Below are 21,908 nucleotides of genomic sequence, written 5' to 3'. Positions count from 1 at the left end.
TATTTTTTAATTTTTAAGTACAGGCACTATCAATTGTAATTCACAATAGTCTTAGCCGCTGGATCTTGAAGTTTTCTCTTTCTCTGAGTAGAAAGGCCTGCTGGTCCCACATCTGCCTTCCCAACCACACCCACTCACTGGAGACAACTGGCTGCCAATAGCCTCATCTCTGGAGAACAATACAATGGGCCTGTTGTATACTTGTTGACATACAGAGTGGATTGTTTTAGCAGGTGCAGGAGATAGTCTGTGTGGAGATTACAGAGACTTTTATCCTTGACGGCATAGTATAATTCAAATCTAAGTTGTCCATTGTCTGGTCTGCAAGCAAGTGTTGGAACTGGACTTCGTTAGGTTCAGGTCCTTCTGTGTGGGGTGGGAGAACAGCATTAATTCTGAATTTTTTTTGATGGTGATTCTCCTCACACTGTATCTTTACACTTTAGTAAAGAGAAATAAACTTGGTTTGGTGGCTAATCATATATTTCTGATATTTTTAAGGCTTTTGATTGGAGACTGTGTAGTCAGGCCAGTTGAGTCCTAGAGACATTACTTCTTTGTTTCAAGAGTGATTTTAGGGATAGCCAATGATTGTTTTCTGTTACTGTGATGATTTCATTTGGCTTGTTCAAGAAACAAAGCCTCGTGCTTTCCTGTGTCCTTAGTGTCCATGATAAGTAGCAGTGGTATTTATTTCTGCATTTATTTTGACTACGTGTTCTCATGAAGGGATACAACAAACAGAAGAATAATCCATAAGCTAGTGATATACATAAATCTAATTTTTTTTGTCTTTTTCCTTTTTTATTGGTACCAGGGATCAAACTCACGACTGCCTGCTTGCAAGGCAGGTGCTTATGCCGCTGAGCTAAATCCCCAGCCCCATATACATGAATCTTAATCAGCCTGAACTCAACTTCCAGATCCTTTAGTTCATATTTTTCCCCTATCTATGACTTGTAGGAGAAGGGAGTAAATTAGAAAGGAATTTAAGACCGAAAACTGTATTTAAAAACAAGCAAGGAAACAAGATTTAATACATGAGTTCATCTTCATCACAAACCTCTCAGCTTAATGTAACAGTTGCTTTGCACCCCCTGCAGTTAGTTCTGTGTGTGGCAGGGAGGGAAGAGAGGCTCTCACTGGGGTTGTTCCAAAACTGCAGTGACCATACAACCTTCTTTGAATGGGCTTCAGCTTGCTTACTTAACCCTGTGTTGATGAGGCAGGTTTTTTCCTTAGCTTACCGTCTTCACTCTCCCCATGCTCCTTGCTCATCCACTTATTATAATCTGCCTCCAGTGAAAATTCCCATTTTTAAAGGAGAAATGTGCCTGGGGCGAAGGAGGACAAAAATAGGTTAGTGGATTACTCCTCATACATTTTCACTCACTTGGTTTAACATTCAGCTCAGATCAACAAGTATTTATTGATAGCTTCTTTTACTTGTACTAAGGGCTGGGAAATATGGAATCATGATCGTGTTAATAGCTTGACATTTATTTAGCATTTACTGTGTGTCAAATGCTATTCTAAGTATTTTGTATTAGTGCATTTTATTCACACGATGACCCCACAAAGTACATATTATTCTTATTTTACACATAAGGAGACTAAAGTTAAGTGAGTCACTCAACTAGGAGCTGGTAGCCGTAATTTAAACTCAATAGTTTTTGGTCTAGTAACACTAGTTTCTTTCTCTTATGAAGTCCGTTTGAGAAAGATGTAGTCAACCTACTAAGAAACAACTAGAAGGTATTACAGGGCTTTGGCAGTATAGGAGGGAGAGATTAGTGTAGTTTAGCATAGGTCTTTTGGAGGAGGTGAGACTTCTTTAAGTCCTAGATTGTTCATCAAATTGGTGTAAAGAAAGCCACCTCATACATTTAATGTGAGAATTGGATGAGAAAATGCATTTACAGAGCTTAGTACAGTGCTTGGTATATGATGAACACTGTGTAAATTATAGTTACAGAGATAACAGTGCTGTTGCCAGGACCTAAAGGATGACTATATTTGAGATAGACAGGAAGAGGTACATTATGAGGAAAAAGGAGAGTGAACGTGATATTGGGTACAAATGAGATTCTATTTATTTATTTATTTGTTTGTTTATTTTTTGAGACTCACTGTGTAATTCAAACTGGTTTTGAACTCAATATATAGCCCAGTTCAAACTGGTTTTGAACTCAATATTTGGCCATCCTCCTATGTCTACCTCCTGAGTGCTGGGATGACAGATGTGTACCATTACACTTGGCTAAGAATACAATTTTCTTATGCCGTTGCTGATGATTGTTAGTCACCTCCTAGTTGAGCTAATTGAGGAAAGAAGAAAAATGGATGTTGGAGAATCATTCAGCACTCCTGAGGTTTTTCACTGGTCTTGAAGCATGTGGAAATACCTTCTGTCTGATCCTGTGAGCATGCTTCCTGACTGGTCCTCTTTTTTTTTCCTGTCTTCATCAAACTCAGCCCTAATGTAAGGTGAATGGGAGTGAAAAGTCCTGCTCAATCCTAGAGGGAGATCAACCTGTGGTGCTTGTAAATCCAGGCTCAGCTGCTTCCTGATCTTTCGCATAGCCGATAAGCCTTTCCTGAAGCAGAGGAAGGGTGACTTCCAGCAGGTTGATAGGAAGCCTGGGGAAATAAGGGAGGTCCCTTGAGACTATTTTTCTGTATTATAGATAGCATCAATCAATTACTTGTTGAATTTATACAATGTACAAAACCATGTGTCAGATGTTTGGGGTAATTCAAGAGAGGTAAGTAGCATGGTTCTTGCTCTTGGGGTACCACTGATTTTATTGTAGAACCAGATAAAGACACCTGTAACAGTTGGAGACCAATACAGGGTAAATATAATTCAGTGGTGATGAATCATTTAGAGATGAGTAGCCAGACTACAACTCCCAACCCACTTATTTATCACAAAGTACCAACACTGCAGTTAAACTCAAATACTGAGGTTTTAATTCAGAAAAAAACAACTCATACATTTAATCTTTTGTCTTAAAAGAAAAACAACATGCATTCGGTAGGTTCACCACTGGTATAATTGATGAATTACTTGCTTTTTATAGGTGTCGCTACCTGGCTGTTCAGCTGTCACCTGCTATCCCTGTGTTTGCTGCTATGCTTTTCCTTTTCTCCATGGCCACGCTGTTGAGAACCAGTTTCAGTGACCCTGGAGTGATTCCTCGGGCTCTACCAGATGAAGCAGCTTTCATAGAAATGGAGATAGGTGAGTCTTCTAGTTGACAAAATACTGTGTCGTGAGTTAGCCCTTTTCAGTAAGGATATGGAATCATAATAATAGTTGCAGATTCACAATCTACTGGTCTAGCCTTTTCTCTCTGAGATCCTGAATTTGAAATTAGGACCATGCTGTGAATTTGATTAAGGCAGGTATAATAAGATTTTAAAGTCATATGCTTTGTTTTTCCTAGTGTTCACTTGCCTTATAGGACAGATTTGTTACCAAGGTCTGGCTATATTGTCTTGATGACAGAGGTTTTTTTTTGTTTTTTTTAATGGGCTCACCAACACATTTGTTTTTGGACAAAAACTATAAACCTACCCCCAAATACAGAGTCTGCCAAAAAGAATGTCTATATACTTCAGGAAGAGAAAAACTTCTATAAATATTTTAAAACTAAATTTATCAACGTATAAGGCCAATAGAGGTTACTTTTGGGCTCTAACAAGAGGTGCTAAAAGAGGTGGCTATCAGCACCCAGACATTTATTAGTGGGGCAAAATGCTGCTTGGGTAACCTTGGTCATTGAGATTGCTGCACATGCATTTACAATTTCTTTTCTAAAGGCTAGCAGCATAGTGGATTTTCTGAGATACATGACATCATCTAGGGTCCTCCATATGCAGGTAACACCATCTATTGAAAAAACATCATACTGTTTTTTTTTTCCTGAAGTAGGTGTACATTTTTTGGCAGACTTTGTATTTTTATACCCATACACATACATACAACTTTGGGTGTAAATTTAGGGATTTATAGATTTTCTGAAGCATATTCATGGGCTCCTTGATCAAGAATTCCTGCTTTAGAGGTATATACAAATTGAGAAGGGCAGCTCTGGTTCCAGGAACCATAAAAATTCTAGCTCATTTCAGTTGATCTCAGGAGAAACTGGTTAGTGAGCCAAAACGACAGTGGTGGGCTGAGGGTGAGAATAGTAGAGAAAAGCAGAGGTGAAGGTGTTTGGGACAGCTGGAGTTCTGAGGAGACCTGAGACTAGAACTGGGAACAGTTAAGATTAAGATAGTGAGGGAGAGTTGTGAGTGCTATTTTTAGCTGCATCTGGGTTATTTTTTTATAGTTCACTTTCCATTCACATATGGAGGATCAAAGACAGTACCTTGACTTGTCTCTTACATTTCACAGCAGATTGTCACCAAGGATAGCTCTTCTCTGCCCCATCATTGGATGTGGGGCCCAGACTCAAGTTGTCAAGTTGTAACCTCTACATTTGGCATGTTTATTCTATTAGAAGAGTGCATTCTTGAGTTGATATATTTGTTTATGTTAGCAACTTTCATCAGCTTATATTTAGCTCGGTACTGGATATGCTTTGGAGGAGAGATAGAGAGAGAAGTCATGTGATTGCCTTGTCTCATAGCACCTCCAAAGAAGCCTGAGCCCTGAACTCTGTCTCCCAGGTGCCTTCCTGTGAAGCATATGCAAAGGAACAAAAGGTGGCATGTTGGTGCTTACTTAATTGTGTATCACCCTTTAGTGAATAGCTGTCCTCATGCTTTTAACACTTGTGACACTCTGTTACTGTTTGATTTCTCAGCACCTACTCCACTCTGCAGAAACAGGAAAAGTGTTCCATATGAAAGATATTTTTATAATCAAAGTGAATTGAAAAATATTCTTTTTTGGAATTATACTGCGTGGTAAGGGTGCAGTGAGGCAGGCACTCCCATATACTGTGGATGGGTAGGCATGTGAATTCATATAATCTGTCTAGCAAGAAGTGATACAAGTTTTAAGGGTTCATACCCTTTGCTCTAGTCATTAATGGTTCTTTACAGGCTTAGCTAAAGGAAATAATGAGATATTTTAAATAAATTATTGTATAATTTTTCATGTATCATTTTTATTTTTCCTTTTGTTTTTAATATAAATATAGATTTTTTTTTGGCTTTTTTTCCCTTGGCTTTTTGACACAGGGTCTCACAGTGCATTCAAACTGGTCTTGGGCTTATTTTGTAGGCCAGGCTGGTCTCAAAATTACAATAGTCCTCCTGCTTCAACCTCCTAGAATGCTAGGATTACAGGTGTGTGCTGCCACGCCTGGCTTTGAACATAGCTATTTTAATGCTAGAAGCTTCATATATTACTGCTCAGACTTCAACATGCTTTTCTTTCCATTTTAGAAATTAATTTTAACACATGAATATATTCTTGGGGAAGGGAGGTGGGGACTGGGATTGAGTTATCAAAAGGAATTTAAGCTTTTGTTTGTAATGTTTTAAAGTTTTGCATGCATTTGAATAGCAAAAAACCTGAGATAATTTAAATACCAAATGATACAAGATGATTAAATAAATGACACTATGTACATGTCATAGAATATTGCTAATAATGATATTTTAGAAAAAATTATCAATCATGCATAAATGTTTACAGTGTAATGTTAAGTAAATAATTCACAGTACAAAATTGCACTTCTGTGACCTGAAATTTTTAAATGTCATGAATATTTATCTATTAAAAGAAGAAAAGATCAAATGTATGACTGTCTCTGAGTTGACAGATTCTTAGTGATTTTTATGTTTCATTATTTATATTTTATGTTTTTTTCTAACTTTTTAAATAATAAACAGTGATTGTTTTTCTAATTATTAGTAATTGTTTTTCTGATTATCACTATCTTTCATGCAACTACTTCACTTTTGCTATATAGGGCCTGCTTATATGTATTGATCTTTAGCATACATATTTATTTTGCAATACATTATATTTTCCTGTGTCACCATTTATGTTTATATAATTTTAAATGGCCATATATATTCGTTAAACAACTGTATCATATCTGTCATAATTTTCCTTAACCAACTTCCTATTGTGATGTTGTTTTAGTTTTTTATTGTTAAAAGGGACTCTGTGACAAATACACTGTATAAGTAGCTGCATTTTTTTGTAATTTTGAAAAGTCCCTGTCAGTTATAGAATTGCTAGACAAAAGAGTACACATGTTTAAAATTGAGGTAGTTTTTACATCTTTGACTGGTAAGGTATAAGAGTGCCCTTTTCAGTTCCAGCACTGTGGGGGCCTGAGGCACAAGTTTGAGCCCAGCCTGGCAACTTAGTGAGACCCTGTTGCAAAAAAAAAAAAAAAGAAAAGAGCTGGTAGCATTACTCAGCATGAAAGTTTTGGGTTCAGTCCTCAGTATCACACATATGTTAAAAAACCAAAAATCAAAATTTAGAGATAAACTCTAAACTAATGATTACATGTCTAAACGTATTTATCAAAATTTACAGAATTATTCATTAAAGTTTTTTTAAATTTTATTTAAGGAGAAAAAGAAAAAACAGAAAAAGGGTACAAGTTATACAGAATTTCAAACAAAAGTAAACCCTAAGTAAACACTAGAAAATCACTTGTTAATAGATTATATATTGTCATCTTAGAAATAGTTGTTCAAGTTACAAAATTAAAGCATATAAAGTGGACATTCAAACAGTGATACTGCAAACAGTTCTGTTCAATGATCCAGCAAAAACTCAGTAATATGGTTACCTATATTATACACTTAAATATCCATGCAGTTATATCCTTTAGAGCACTTTCTTTTCCCCTCTTTTTTACAATGACAATTACACATTTTGGGTTTTATTACTCATATAGTTCTTATTACTTTTTTTAAAGAGAATGAAACCAAATGTGACATAACAAAACAGAGTCAGTCAAATCAAAAGGATGGACATAGTACATAATGTAAAAACAGAATCAAGGTGATCGACAATGGTTACCATAATGCCTCTTGCTATCTTAAAAAGAATTGCCTATATCATAAGTTATAATAAAATTATTCATTTAAGTTTTAATTTTGCTGTATGTAAAAAAGAAAAAGTGACCTTTTCCCACCCTTGCCTACATTGAATATTTTTATTCTTTTTATTATTTGTTAACATAATAGGTGGAAATAGTATCTTTGTGTTTTAATTTTTATATCTCTCATTAGTGAAGTTGGATTTTTCACTTCTTTTGTTTTTTATGAAATTTTTTTCTTTGTAACTAGATGAAAAACTTTGAGGACACGCTTTTCCCACATGTACATGACAGTAGAATTTTGGAGGGATGGTATGTGATGTGGAAATTCTAGTCTAGAAAGTCTTGCCTAGAGAAGACAGTAGGCCTAGGTAACCTTTGATGACACTTATTGCTTTTTATATATTTTTTGGTGCTGGGCATTGAACCCAGCACCTTGTACATAGTAGAGAAGTGCTCTACCACTGAACTACATCCCCAGCCCTACCCCCACTGCCTTTGGAGAGGTGGCCAGACTTTGGGGCTTAAATAATGACTTAGCAGTGAATTAAACTGTCCTTACTAATTTACAGAAGCTACCAATGGTGCAGTGCCCCAGGGTCAGCGACCACCCCCTCGAATCAAGAATTTTCAGATAAACAACCAGATTGTGAAACTGAAATACTGCTATACATGCAAGATCTTCCGGCCTCCCCGGGCCTCCCATTGCAGCATCTGTGACAACTGTGTGGGTGAGTAAAACCAAAGGGCTGTTGCCCAGGGGAAAGGCTGAGCTGAGTGAAGTAATCAGGGTGATCAGCAATTCTTTGGGAAAGTCAGTGGAGGTGAGAAGATACATTCTGATGGGAGACTAGGTAGATTTAGATAGGAAAGAAACCTCTGAACAAAAGCAAATCACCTGCACTTGTGTGGACCAAATCATAACTTAAATTTCATCTAGTCCAAAATCAAAACAAAACCTAACCTTTTTGATAAACGGGAAAATCAACTTTACCAGTTTTTTTTTTAAAGCAGAAAAAGTAAAAATAACAGTAAAGGAGTCCCAAAACAGGCTAGTAGGAATGTAATTAATATATTACATATTGTTATATTCATAGAAGTTATTCAAGTACAAGATATAAGCATAAAATATTGTCCAAAAAAGTTGAAATCTAAAATTTTTGCCTTGTGGAGCTCACCTTTACATGGGGGAAGACTATCCTTGTCCACTGGAGGGCAGTATTGAGGAATGAATGCCTGTGTAGGCAGCGTTCCTAAGAGGAAAGGTGTTAGCATTGTTTCTACTACAACCTGAATGTGATACTAAGTCCTTTCCTTGCTATCATTTAAGACTTGTGAAAACATCCTGAAATCACTATTATACCCATTTTACAGACGAAATAATGAAGCACCTCTGTATAAGTTTATGTAGTTAACGAGATAAAGCTAAAAGAGTTTGAATGTCAAAGTCCTTATTTTCTCTTTCTTTACTGCTATGTGAGCATGGCTAGTATAGGTGTTCATAATATAGGAGTCTGTGTTTTTGACTTCACATAATGTGTCTTGATTGTGAGTTTTGCCCACTATATGCTGAAACATGACAAAGATCAGGAATAGGTAGTAAATGTGCTTTTTAAGATGCACTTGTGTTATATTGTTGATATCCATGGATGTGATTCTAACATTCGGTGTGCCATGTAGCATGTTTAAGGACCCTGCTTTCCTCCTGCTAACCTATGCTTAGTCAAAGTTTGGGAACAAGTATCTTGCTTTAGATAGCAAAAATTGATATGTAGATTGGAATTTATAAGTCACAACTCATTCTAAATGGACTAAGATGAAAGTCTGAAGTGAAAGTTTCATAAAGAATTCTCTGTGTTAATATTCTTTAACATAAAAAATTCATGCAAACTGTTTTTATTTTTGATTTATTTTTTAAAAGTAGCAGTCTAGGATAAATACAGACAATTCAGAAAGCAGGAAGTACAATTGTGTGGTAAATTTGAAAAAGTATTCATTTTTATTAATGATCAAAAAAATAACTAATAAAATAGGATGATTTTTCAGTCTAGGAAATGAGCAAGGACAACCCAATAAATGATTCATGTTATACTAGTAGGAATATAAATTGGAACAAACTTTTGGGAAGGCAATATAATGAGGTTCATCAAAAGCCTTAAAACATGTAAACCTTTTGATGCTGGCAACTCCTTTCCTAGAGAACCTAACCCAAGAAATTGGAGATACGCTAAAAGATTTAGGTGTCAGACTTTTTCTTTGGGACTATTATGAAAATGAAAATTTGGAAAGAACCCAATAATCCACCAATATATGAGTGAACAAATAAATTGTGGGTATTCATACTATAGACAATGGGAGAAATTCATACTAGAAAGCTAAATGATGTAAAACAGGAGCTATGCTACATTTACAGTGTGAGCTTAGTTATATATTTTTAAAATAAAATATATAAAGAAATATGCAAGGAGACATACCAGAGTACTTGCACTTTGTAACTTATAGGTTATGGGGTTATCAGTGATTTTTGTTTCCCTCATTTTTCATTTTTGAAAATTTTCTACAAAGAGGATATATCACTTCTGTCATTGTAAAGAATGTGATTCAACATATGTAAAAAGCATGTATCAGTATAATTCTACATTTTTCCAATGATTTTATAGGCAGATATGCTTAAAATGAGGCTCTATGGGTAATTCTGGATCTAGATATTATCTTAGCCATGGGATGATACTCTTCTCTATACTTTCCTATTCTGAAAAGATATATTATAGCCCTTTAACCTGAAGATATATCATTCTTTTTTTAATTTTAAAGAGAATAAAACAAAACAAAGCAAATCAGAGCAAAACAATGCAAATAACACAGGATTTTAGAACAAGACAACAGGAAATCAATAGTGGCTACCATAATATCTCTTGTTTTCTTTAAAATAGTTGTCCATGCGTTCACATACAGTAAGTTAATACAAAACAAAATATTATAGAAGCAATCAAAACAAAAGAATCAGAGCCTTTCGGGCCTTCAAAACCCGACACCAGGAAATCAGTAATGGCTACCATTAATGTCTCTTGTTTTCTTCAAAATAGCTATCCATACCTTCAAACATATTGAAATCAAATCATTGAAAACAGACTAAAACCAGTCAAAACCAAGAATAAAAGCATTATTGCACATCAAAGCAAAATGATAGGAAATCAGCAATGGCTACCATGATGTCTCATTTTCTTCAGTGTAGCTGTTCATACCATCACACATAATAAAATCAACTCTTGTGAACTCTTTTAGGTGACATTCTAGGCATATGTAAGCCTATACATGTACATCTATCTTTTCTATATTAGAGGGAAAAGCAAACCAAAACAAAACAAAGTATAAGAAAAACGAGAAACGAGAGTCAAATAAATAAGTATAACAAGAGCCCAAAACAATAACATGTAGTAGGCTTTCAAACCAAGGTGGTAGAAACGTAACAATTTTGTTGTTTTGCATAGTTATCTTCAAAAGTCTTAACTGAATTACCAGAGATAGTCATACAAAATTGATCTAATCCTACAGATGTTAACTGTTTTGTTCCAAGAATTAATAGAATTAGTAGTACAATCATCTTAATAATCTCAAGTGTATATATACAAATTTAACTTTTTTATTTTCCTTCTTTTCTCCTTTTCCTTGAATTATTTTTTTCCTCTTTGAGCAGTTTCTTACCCTTTCACAATATTTATTGAAGATTTTGTATCTTATTTACTCTTTCAGTTTCTTACAATAGGGAGATATATAGTATTTTCACATGTAAGGTTTTTTTTTTGTTTTGTTTTGTTTTGGTAAGGGTACAAGTAATACAGAACTACAGAAAAAAAAAAAAAACACAGTAAGAAATCACCAGTTAATAGATTACACATTATCATCTTAGAGATAGTTGCTCAAGTCACAGTATCAAAGCATACAAAGTGGACATTAAAACAGCAAGACCGCAAACAGTTGTGTTCAATGATCCAACCAAAAACATTAATATGGTCATCTATTAACACCTCTAAACACACTTGCAGTTGTATCCTCTAGAGCACTTTTTTTCCCTCTCTTTTTTACAACACAATTTACACACTTTGGGTTTTATTACTCCTTAGTTCTTATTACTTTTTTTTGGAAGAGAATAAAGTCAAATATGGCAAAACAAAGCTGTCAGTCAAAACCAAGGATAGACATAGCACATGATGTAAAAACAGAGTACAGGGTTATCAACAATGGTTGCCATATGCCTCTTGCTTCCTTAAAAAGAGTTGTCTGTCTCATTAGGTATTATAAAGTTGAACAAAACAGTAGAGAATAAGACCAATAAAACCTAAACCTTGTAAACATTACAGGACTTCCAAAGAAGATAATAGTCAAAATAGAATGGGCATCATAGTGAATCTTATTGCCTTCAAAGTAGTTGCCTATACCCTACATGTAAGTTTGATTTATTTCATTTATGAGTATGGTCTCCAGTCATATCCATTTACCTGTAAAAGGCTCAATGTGATCCTTCTTTGTAGCTGAGTAGTATTCCATTGTATAAAATACCACATTTTTTTTTTTAGCCATTCCTCAGTTGATGCACATTTGGGTTGTTTCCAAGATTTGGCTATTACAAATTTTGCTGCTATAAACATGGGTGCACATATATCACTGTGGTATGTTTTCAGTTCTTCTGGGAATATGCTATTCTAGGTCTCTTCTGGTTCCAGATGAATTTTAGGAATGATTCTCTAGATCAGTGAGGTATGTTAATGGTTTTTTGATTGGAATTTCATTAAATCTGTATAACAATTTTGAGAGAATGGCCATTTTCACAATGTTTGTTCTTTCTATCCATGAACAAGGAGTGTCTTTCCATTTTCTGAGAGCCTCTTCAATTCCTTTTTCCAAATTACTGTAATTTTCACTGAATAAATCTTTTACTTCCTTTGTAGATTGATTCCTAAATATTTCATTGTTTTGGATGCTATTGTAAAGGGTGTGGTTTCTCTTGTTTCTCTTGCAGTGAGTTTTTTGTTTGTGTACAGGAATGCTATTGATTTTTGAGTGTTGATTTTTTATCCAGTTTACATTACTGAATTTGGTTATTACGTCTAGAAGTCTTTCAGTGGAGTTTTGGGGTTCTTCTATGTAGAGTATCATGTCATCTGCAAATAATGATAATTTAATTTCTTCCTTTCTTATCCTTATTCTGTTTATTTCTCGCTCTTGTCTAATTGCTCTGGCTAATGTTTCCAGAACTATTTTGAATAGAAGTCGTGATAGTGGACAGCCTTATCTTGATCCTGATTTTATAGTGAATGCTTTCAGTTTTTGACCATTTAATATGATACTGGATGTTGGTTTGTCATAGATGGCTTTTATCACATTGAGGTAGAGACAATCTATTCCAATTTTCTGTAGGGTTCTTATCATGAATGAGTGTTAGACTTTATCAAAAGCTTTTTCTGGCCTCTATTGAAATGATTAGGTGTTTCTTATCTTTGGCTCTATTGATATGATGTGTTATGCTTATTGACTTCTTTTTTTGTTTGTTTGTTTTTTTGTGTGTGGTACCAGGGATTGAACTCACGATCTTGCACTTGCTAGGAAGGTGCTTATGCTGCTGAGCTAAATCCCCAGCCCCTACTTGTGTATGTTGAACCATTCCTGTATAACTGGGATGAATCCTACTTGGTCGTGATGTATAAACTTCTTGATGACTTGCTGCATTCTGTTTGCCAGTATTTTATTGAAGATTATGTTTGTTAGGGAGATTGTCCTATAGGTCTCTTTTTTGGTTGGGTCTTTCTCTGGTTTTGGTATTAGGGTAATACTTGCTTCCAGGAATGAGTTAGGGAGAATTGCTTCCCTTTCAATTTCATTGAAGATTTTGAAGTGTGTTGGCATTTAGTCTTCTTTGAATTTCTTGTAGAATTTGGCCATGACTCCATCTGGAAATGGACTTTTCTTTGTGGGTAAGTTTCTTACATTTTCACTTTCATTAACTAAAATTGGGTTATGCAGCAGTTTTACATCTTCTTGATTTAGCTTTGGTAATTCATATGTTTCTAGAAATCTGTCAATTTCTTCTGTGTTATCAAACCTATGAGAGTAAAGCTTTTCGAAGTAGGCACTGAAGATCTTCTGTATTTCTACAGGGTCTGTAATGATTTCACCCTTTTCATTCTTCATTGCATGGATTTGAGTTTTTCTTTCCTCTTTAAACTAAGTGGCTTATCAATTTTATTTATTTATTTTTCAAAGAACCAACTCTTTGATTTGTTAATTTTTCGTATTGTTTCCTTGGTCTCTATTGTGTAGATTTTTGCTCTGATCTTTGTAGTTTCCTCCCTTCTTATGGCTTTGGTCTTGACTTGCTCTTCTTTTTCTAGATGTTTGAGGTTTAGCATCAGTTTGTTTATTTGTGTTTGTTTTCTTGATGTGGTAATTCACCACAATAAATTTTCCTCTGAGGACTGCTTTCATTGCATCCCACAGGTTCCAGTAAATTGTTTATTTTCATTTGCTTGTAGATATTGTTTAATTTATTCTTTAATTTCCTCTGTGACACATTGATTGTTCAAGAGTATATTATTTAATTTCCGTGTGTTTATGGATTTTTTCAGTTTCTTTTGTCACTAATTTCCAGTTTTATATTACTATGATTAGATAATAGGCATGGGATAATTTCAATTATTTGCATTTACTTAAGCATGTTCTGTGGGCTACTATATGATCTATTTTAGAGAATGTCCCATGTGAAGCTGAGAAGAATGTATACTCTGTTGTTGTTGGGTAGAACACTGATCACATCTATTAAATCCATTTGTCCACAAGTTTGATTCAGTTCTTTTATTTCTTTGCTGATTTTCTGCCTCATTGATCTGTCTCTTTGTGTCAGTGTGTTAAGATCCCCTGTTATACTTGTGTTATTGCTTTTTGATTTTTCATTTCTATTAATATTTGTTTTATATAGCTGGGTGTTCCTATATTTGGTGCATATATATTTAAGATTGTTATCTCTTCCTCTTGAAGTTTTTCCCTAACCAATACATAGTGACCTTCATTATCTCTTTTGATCATTCTTGGTTTGAAGTTCACATTGTCTGCAAACAGAATAGCTACCCTTGCTTTTTTTTTTGGGGGGGGGGGTCCTGTTCAATGAAGTATTGTTTTTCACCCTTTGACTTTCCACCTATGAATTTCCTTTTGGATTAGATGGGTTTCTTGTATACAGCATATGGTTGGATGTTGTTTCTTGATCCATTCAGCCAGTCTGTTTCTTAAAATGGTGAATTGTGGCCATTTACATTAAGGGTTATAACTGATATATATTGACTTATTTTTGTCATGTTATCTTTCTGTTGTTTGTACTTTACCTTTCCCCTCTGTTTAATTGTTTACCCTCCTTGGTGCTTTTTTTTCTGTTGTGTTCTTGGAGTTGTAGTTATTTTTATGTCTATCTAGATTATCTTTCAGTCTTCTTTGTAGGGTTGGTTTGGTGGTCACAAAGTTCTTTAGCTGTTCTTTGTCTTGGAAGTATTTTTTTTATTTCTCCGTTGATTTTGAAGAATAGTTTTACAGGGTACATCAATCTGTGTTGGAAGTCGTTTTCTTTTAATATTTGAAATATTTCACTGCATGCTCTTTTTTATTTTATTGTTTGTATTGAGAAGTCTGCTGTGATTCTGGTAAGTTTTCCTTTATAGGTGATTTGTTTTGTTTTTCTAACATTTTTTATATTGTGTACTTATGTTGAATTTCTGGAATGTTGATTATTATATGTCTGGGTGTAAATTTATTTTGTTTATGGCTAATTGGAGTTCTGTATGCTTCACTAATCTTTATGTCAGTTTCCTTTCCCATATTTGGAAAATTTTCAGCTGTTACTTCTGTAAAATATCATTTGTGTTGTCACCTTTTTCATTTACATCTATTAATCTTATATTGTTTTTCTTTGCATCATCTTGCAACCGTTGAATTGTTATTTCCTGATTCCTTGTTATTTTTAAAAGATCTTTCCTGTTCACTACTGCATGCAGTCTTATCTTCGAGCTTTTAAATTCTCTCTTCACATTCATTGAGGCAGTTTTGCCAGCTTTCAATGGAAATTTTGATTTCCTGGATATCTCTTTGAATCTGTTTCATGCATTCTTGTTCTTTCTTATATTGTTCATTCAGGTTTCAATTGTTTTACCATGTTACTCTTCTTAAACTATGTCTTCTTTAAATGTGTTCATCATTTCTTTCATTATATTTATCATTTCTTGTTTTACCTGGGAGATTATTTCTGATCTGATTTACTTTTTGCTTTATGGAGTCGTTTCCTTACTTCAGTTGCTATCATTTCATAAGTTTCAGATTTATGGCTTACGTTTTCTTCTTAGTCCATGTCTCCTAGGCCTGTTTGGGATAGGGTGGGGGTTTGTGATTGCATTTTGCTCTTTCATTTTATCATTTTCCTGTATTGCCCTGGGGCAGTTGAATGCAAAGTTGGTTATTTCTTGCATTGAGGATGGCTATCTATATTGCAAGGAGTTTCCCTAGTTGAGTGGGGGACGTTAAGCAGTGGGGAGGTGTGCACTGGGTGGGGTTTCCACACCCCCCACAAAGCTCACTGATGCTCCCTAGCTGCTTGAGGTCACTAGACAGGGCCCTAATGAGTTCTGAGTGACGTACTGAGGCTGAATAGTATGTGGAGTACACTTAGCAGGCATTCAGCTCATGCCACGTGGCACATTAAGCTCCCCAGCTTCTTGAGGTCTCTGAATCGAGACCAGCCAGGTTCCAGGCAACATACTAAGGCTGCCTGTCTAGGTGGAGTTTGCTGTGGAGGCCTTCAGCTCACACCACTCAATACGAGGTGGCTCCTGGCTACCTGGGGGTTACTGGGGGGGGGGGGTCCAACTAGGACCCAAGTGATGACCCAAAGGTCCCGGACTGTTTGGGGATGGTAGGCAGGGCCCTACCAGGTTCTGAGCAAGGTCCTGTGGCTGCACAGCTAGGTAGAGTTCACTGTGGAGGCCTCAGCTCATATGTGGTGGCTCCTAGCTACCTGGGGATCTCTGGGCAGGGCCCAGCCAGGACCCAAGTGATGAACCAGAGGTCCTGAACTGTTTGAGCATTGTGGGTAGGGCCCTTCCAGGTTCCGTGCAAGGTCCTGTGCTGCCCAGCTAGTTAGAGTTCATTGTGGAGGCCTTCAGCTCTCATGCGGCAGCTCCTGGCTAACTCAAGATGTATCATTCTTATAGCCTTATAGTTTAGCATTATTCAACTCACTGTTCTTTAAAAGTAATTTATTTTTTACTCATTAAAATACTGTTTTATTTTATTTATTTGTTTATTTTTGGTACCTGGGATTGAAGTAATGACCTCACTCTTGTTAGATAGGTGCTTATGCCACTCAGCTAAACACTTGGCCCAATATTAGTTTTTGAAAATAAATAGAACTTAATCCTAAATTCATTATCCATATTTTCCACATTTTCTTCCAATTCTTCATTGGTGAAATGGTACCATACATGGTAACTTTTAATCTTGCTTTTGTAGCTTAGAATTCTGAGCTTTTTTCTACATCTTTAATATTTTTGAAGATATTATTTTAATGACTGTGTATTCATAGTTATATTCTAGTTTATGTAGCACTCTTCTATCATTAGACATTACTCACTATTCCATTTTAGTCATTATTTTAACCCTGTAATCATAATTATTAACCTTAAGGAAGCAGAGAAATTGGAACCTTCTTATTTCTGGTGCAGCCACTGTGGAAAATAGTTTTTTGGTTTCTCAAAAGTTAAACATAGAATTGTTACCAGCTACGTAGGTCCATATCCTCAAGTTCATTTGCTTGCTACTGACCAAAGGAGGCCATTTATTTTGGTGAAAAGGAAAAAAGGATTTATGACAGTTAGCTCTGAGGAGACAGAGGGGCCTTATTATCCAAATCACCATTTTGTTGTGTCCAAGTGCACAAGAACCTTTTATAGTAAGGAACAGAAGGGAGAAAGAATATGGTACGACAATAGGTAACATCTTCTGGCCAGTCTTTTCCACCTCTGTGGAAACAAAATTGAAATTTGACTTAATGGGGCCAGCATCTGAAGAGAAGCGGGTGGTGATCAGACTGATGTAGGCCTGAGTAAGCTTGAAGAAACTGTATGTCTCTAGAAAAAAAAACCTTAACATTTCTTTTTAAATTTTTTTTAGTTTTTGGTACCAGAGATCAAACTTATGACCTCATGCTTTTTAAAAATTTTAAATGGAATAAAACAAAACAATAAAACAGAACAAAACAAAATGGTGAGAACAATGTTGGATTTCAAAAACAAGACAGAAGGAAATTCCCCTGCTATATTGTATATTGTTATCCTCTAAATAGATGCTTAGACTATTAGCTTTAGGCCTGCAAGGTCAATCAAACAATACAGTCATTAAGGTTTGTTTTTTTTTTTTTTTTACTTTAGTTGCTATCATCTCAGCCTGTGTTCCTCGGAATCAGCTGGTTGCTTACTTCGGGGTGTGGTACTCTTCTTGTCTCCCAGCCCGCACACTGGCTGGCTCATATGAGAGCATGGCTTGTCTTTTTGGTTTTCCTCCTGGCTCATATGGCTACCACTGGCTCATGGAAGGGTATGGGTTGGCTTCTTGGTTCTCCTCCTGGCCCACAACTGCTGCTGGGTCACGAGAAGGCACAGGTTTGCTTCTTGGTTCTCCTCCTGGCCCACAAATGCTACTGGCTCACAGAGGGATGTGGATTACCTTCTTGGCTTTTCTCCTGGCCTGCATGGCTGCTCCTGGCCAAGAAATCTAACTTGTAAATGTTGCATTTTGCCCGCTGGTTACAGAATTGCCATTTGATAGCCATTCTACTCTTGAGTATATATACCAGTATTAATCTGCTTAGGCTACTGTAATAAAATACCATAAGCCAGGTGATTTTAAACAGCAGAAATTTATCGTCTCACAGTTCTGCAGTCTAGAAATTTCAAGATCAAGGTTTTAGCAGGTTGGTTTCTGCTAAAACCTCTGTCTTTGGCTTATAGGAGGCTTCCTTCTTGCCATGTCTTCACCATGGTCTTTACTCTGTGCTCACACACTCTCAGTGTCATCTCTTATGAGGACACCAGTCCTGTTGGATCACAGCTTCACTCTTATGACTTCATTTAACCTAATTGTCTCCGTAAAGTGCCTACATCCAGATAACACCTATGTTGGAAGTTAGGGCTTCGGGTGTATGAATTAGCCAGGGGACATGATTTACTCTATAACAATACTCAAAAAAAATTGAAAACAGTGATTCAAAACATATTTATATACAGATGTTATAGCCTTATTTTTTTCTTCCATTAGATTTTACTGGTACATTTTAGCTATACATAATGATCACATTCATCAAAAAGAATTTATAACTGTACATGATATAACTTGGTTCTTTTTTCTCATTCCCCTACCTTCCCTTCAACCCTTCTCCATCTCATTATTCATAATAGCCAGAAGTAGAAACAAACCAAGATGGTTAGATAAACAAAATGAGGTATATCTATATCCATAAGGTGGAATATAATTCAGTCATAAAAAAGAATTAAGTACTTATGTATGTTACAACGTGGGCACATCTTGAAAACATGCTATGTGAAAGAAGCCACATACAAAAGAACAAATATCAAGGCCGGGAATATAGTTCAGTGGCATAAGCACTAGCCTGGCAAGCACAAGGTCCTGAGTTTGATTGCTGGTACCAAAAACATTTAAAAAAATGAAAACAGAAGGACAAATATTTTTTGACTATATGGTGGTACCCTGGTTCATGAACTTGATTCTTTCTATGATTATGGTCACAAAACAAGTTGGAGAAGAACTGAATCAATTTCAATGGTTAGGATCAATGTTGTCCTTGTGGAAAAATTTGATTCAGTTTTTGTCCAGTTTAGTTTGGACTGGAATCATGGAGAAAATTGAGGTTATGAACTAAGGTATCACTGTACTTAAATGAAATGTCTAGGGGCTGGGGATTTAGCTCAGCGGTATAAGCGCCTGCCTTGCAAGCAGGCAGTCGTGAGTTCGATCTCTGGTACTGATTAAAAAAAAATGAAAAAGACAAAAAGAAAAGAAATATCTACAATAGGTTAATTCATATAAACAAATTGCTGGGGGGTAGGGGAAGGGGAAAATGGAAAATTATTGCTTAATGGGTATAATACTTCTATTTTGGATAATGAAAAGTTTGTGAATATAGCAATGTGGTTGTGTAATATTGTGAAAGTAATACCACTGAGTTGTGCAATTAAAATGTTTAAAATGGCAAATTATTTTATTTATATTTCATCACAATATAATTTTCAATAAAAACTAGTGAACTTAAATTTCTGAGTATATCTCTATGTTCTTATGAGAAATTCCTGAAAATGAATTTATTCTGCTAAAAGTGTATCAGTTTTATTAAGGCTCTTAATATGTACTGCCATATTGCTTTGTGGAAGGGCTTTCTCAGTTTATGCTCCCATTAGCAGTAGAGTGTCCATTTTACCCTATTCTTGCTAGCATTGATTATGATTATTTATATTCTGATTTTGATGGACAACAGATATCTTATTGTTTGATTAATATTGCATTGAATTATTATTAAATCTGAAAAATACTTGTTTATATGATATTTCTTTTTTTGTATATAAACTTAATTTAATTTAATTTAATTTTTTTCCAGTCCTTTTGAGACAGGGTTTCACTATGTAGTTCAGGCTGGCCTTGAACTTATTATATAGCTCAGGCTGGCCTCGAACTCACAGTGGTCCTCCTGCCATGACCTCCCAAGTGCTGAGATGACAGGCGTGTGCCACCACACTTGGCCTTGTATTTTATTTTTATTTCCAGCTTTAGTGAGGTATGATTGACAGAAATTTTATATATTTAAGGACTACTGTGTGATGATTTGATTACCACAATAAAATTAGTCACATACTACACATATAACCAATGTGTGTGAATATCTGATGTAGACACTTAAAACCTATCCTCAGTAAATTTCAGGTAAACTTTGACAATTTTCTTGAAGAAGTATATGTATTTTCTTTCTGCTTCGTAAGGTTTTTTTCCTGTAGTTAGGTACAAATTTGTGTGCATTGTCATTATTTTTCCTCCTTAATTTTCTTTCTTTCTTTTTTTTTTTCTTTGAGACAGGGATTCTCTATGCAGTTTAGGCTGGCCTTGAGCTCACTTTGTAGCACAGACAGCCCAGACTGGTTTTGAACTTGCAACGTTCCTCCTGCCTCAGCCTCCTGAGTGCTGGAATTACAGGCATGAGCCACCATGCACAGCTCCTTAATTTTCTTTAAAGTATTTTATGCCACATGTAAAATCATTTTTTAAGGATCATGGAGTCAAATCCACTTTTCTTTGTCTTCTGTTTTCCTCCATTACATTTGTGTGTAAAAATTCCTTCTTTATACAGAGAATAAATGTGTATCTATTCCTTACATCTTTTGGTTTCATTTTGTCTTTACTTACAACTCTTAACTCATGTAGAATTGATTTTGACAAATAGCATGAGAAAAAAAGTGACTTGACTTCCCACCAGTTAGGCAATTGTTGCAGAATTGCTTATGGAATTATACTTCCTTTTGCAACGCTGTGTTTATTACATACTAAATTATTTTATGTTCTAAAGTGTGCTTTGGGGCTCTATTTCCCTGCATTAGGCCATACATTTTAAGTATATTATAGTTTTTATTTTTAATTATTGGAGGTCAAGAAAAACCACATTATTTTTCAAAGTTGTCTTGACTGTCTTTACCTATTTATTTTTCTTGAACTTTGTAGGTTCACCTACTAAGGATTTTATTTGGAAAAGTAATTTCTCTGCTCTTAAGTAGTGAAGTGAGGCAGGTCACTTGGAGCCTTAGTTTCTTTATCTGTAAAATAAGGGGAAGGGTATCTTTTTAGCTGGATATAGTTAGTGGTGCATGCCTGTAATTCCAGCACTCAGAGGCTGAGGCAGGCAGATCACTTCAAGGCCAGCCTGGGCTACGTAATGAGTTAAGGTCCAGATCAAGACCCTGTGTCAAAAGCAAACCAATCAACCAACCACAAACAAAGAAAGAAGCATTTTTTTGCTTAACTTCCAGGGTGGGTCATTATGGGCGTCAAATAAGGTGGCTGAGAAACATTTTGAAAAAGAATAAAAGCCCATTTTTTTGTCTTTTTGAGACAAGATTTTACTGTACAGTTCAGGCTGGCCTTGAACTCACTTTGTAGACCAGGCTGGCCTTGAACTCACAGTGATCCTCCTCTGTCAGCCTCTTGAGTGCTGGGATTACAAACATGTAGCGCCATAACAGGAAGAAACGTATATTATTTTTTACAACCAAAGTAGGTGCTGACCCTGGGATTTTTGGATTAGGATTATGTGGTTGGTGGGTTTGTCTTGTTCTGGAGGCTTTGGCGTTGGACTCTTTCGTTCTCCCCACAGAGCGTTTCGACCATCACTGTCCCTGGGTGGGGAACTGTGTTGGAAAGAGGAACTACCGATACTTCTACCTCTTCATCCTTTCTCTCTCCCTCCTCACAATTTATGTGTTTGCCTTCAACATCGTCTATGTGGCCCTCAGTGAGTATGCAGGGCAGTGTCTGTTACTGGGGTGGGGTGGTATGGGATGGGGGAGGGCTTGGGGGGTTGGGCTTCTAGTGGAACTTAAGCCCACTTGTGAAGGCACCTTAAGAAGGTTAGAAGCACTACTGTTTGCTCTTGAGCTGGGCTGCAGACTTCATCTCGTAGGTATTTACTGAGTGTGTTGGTCTTTTCTCTACCTTCTGATGAGGGCATGAGAGCCATCATTACTGGTGTTGGGCCTTTCTGAAGTGATCCTAAATGTTGGACATGTATTTTGG

The 21,908-nt window shown here is 35.8% G+C and overlaps 1 protein-coding gene across 1 annotated transcript in view; it reads left to right on the top strand.

Annotated features, from left to right (window-relative positions):
* Zdhhc9 (zinc finger DHHC-type palmitoyltransferase 9) overlaps positions 1–21,908 on the top strand; it is a 40,334-nt gene that overhangs the window by 9,804 nt on the left and 8,622 nt on the right. The window contains exons 2-4 of the mRNA XM_003462236.5: positions 3,084–3,244; positions 7,598–7,756; positions 21,490–21,627. Of these exons, the coding sequence (XP_003462284.1) occupies positions 3,084–3,244; positions 7,598–7,756; positions 21,490–21,627 (458 nt within the window). The remainder of the gene's footprint in view (positions 1–3,083; positions 3,245–7,597; positions 7,757–21,489; positions 21,628–21,908) is intronic.

This window comes from Cavia porcellus, unplaced genomic scaffold (assembly GCF_034190915.1).
Source record: "Cavia porcellus strain 051 isolate PalLab524CR breed Dunkin Hartley unplaced genomic scaffold, mCavPor4.1 scaffold_3, whole genome shotgun sequence".
Taxonomy (NCBI): Eukaryota; Metazoa; Chordata; class Mammalia; order Rodentia; family Caviidae; genus Cavia; species Cavia porcellus.
The sequence above is the reverse complement of the archived record's forward strand: the minus strand, read 5'-3'. Positions and strand labels throughout refer to the sequence as shown.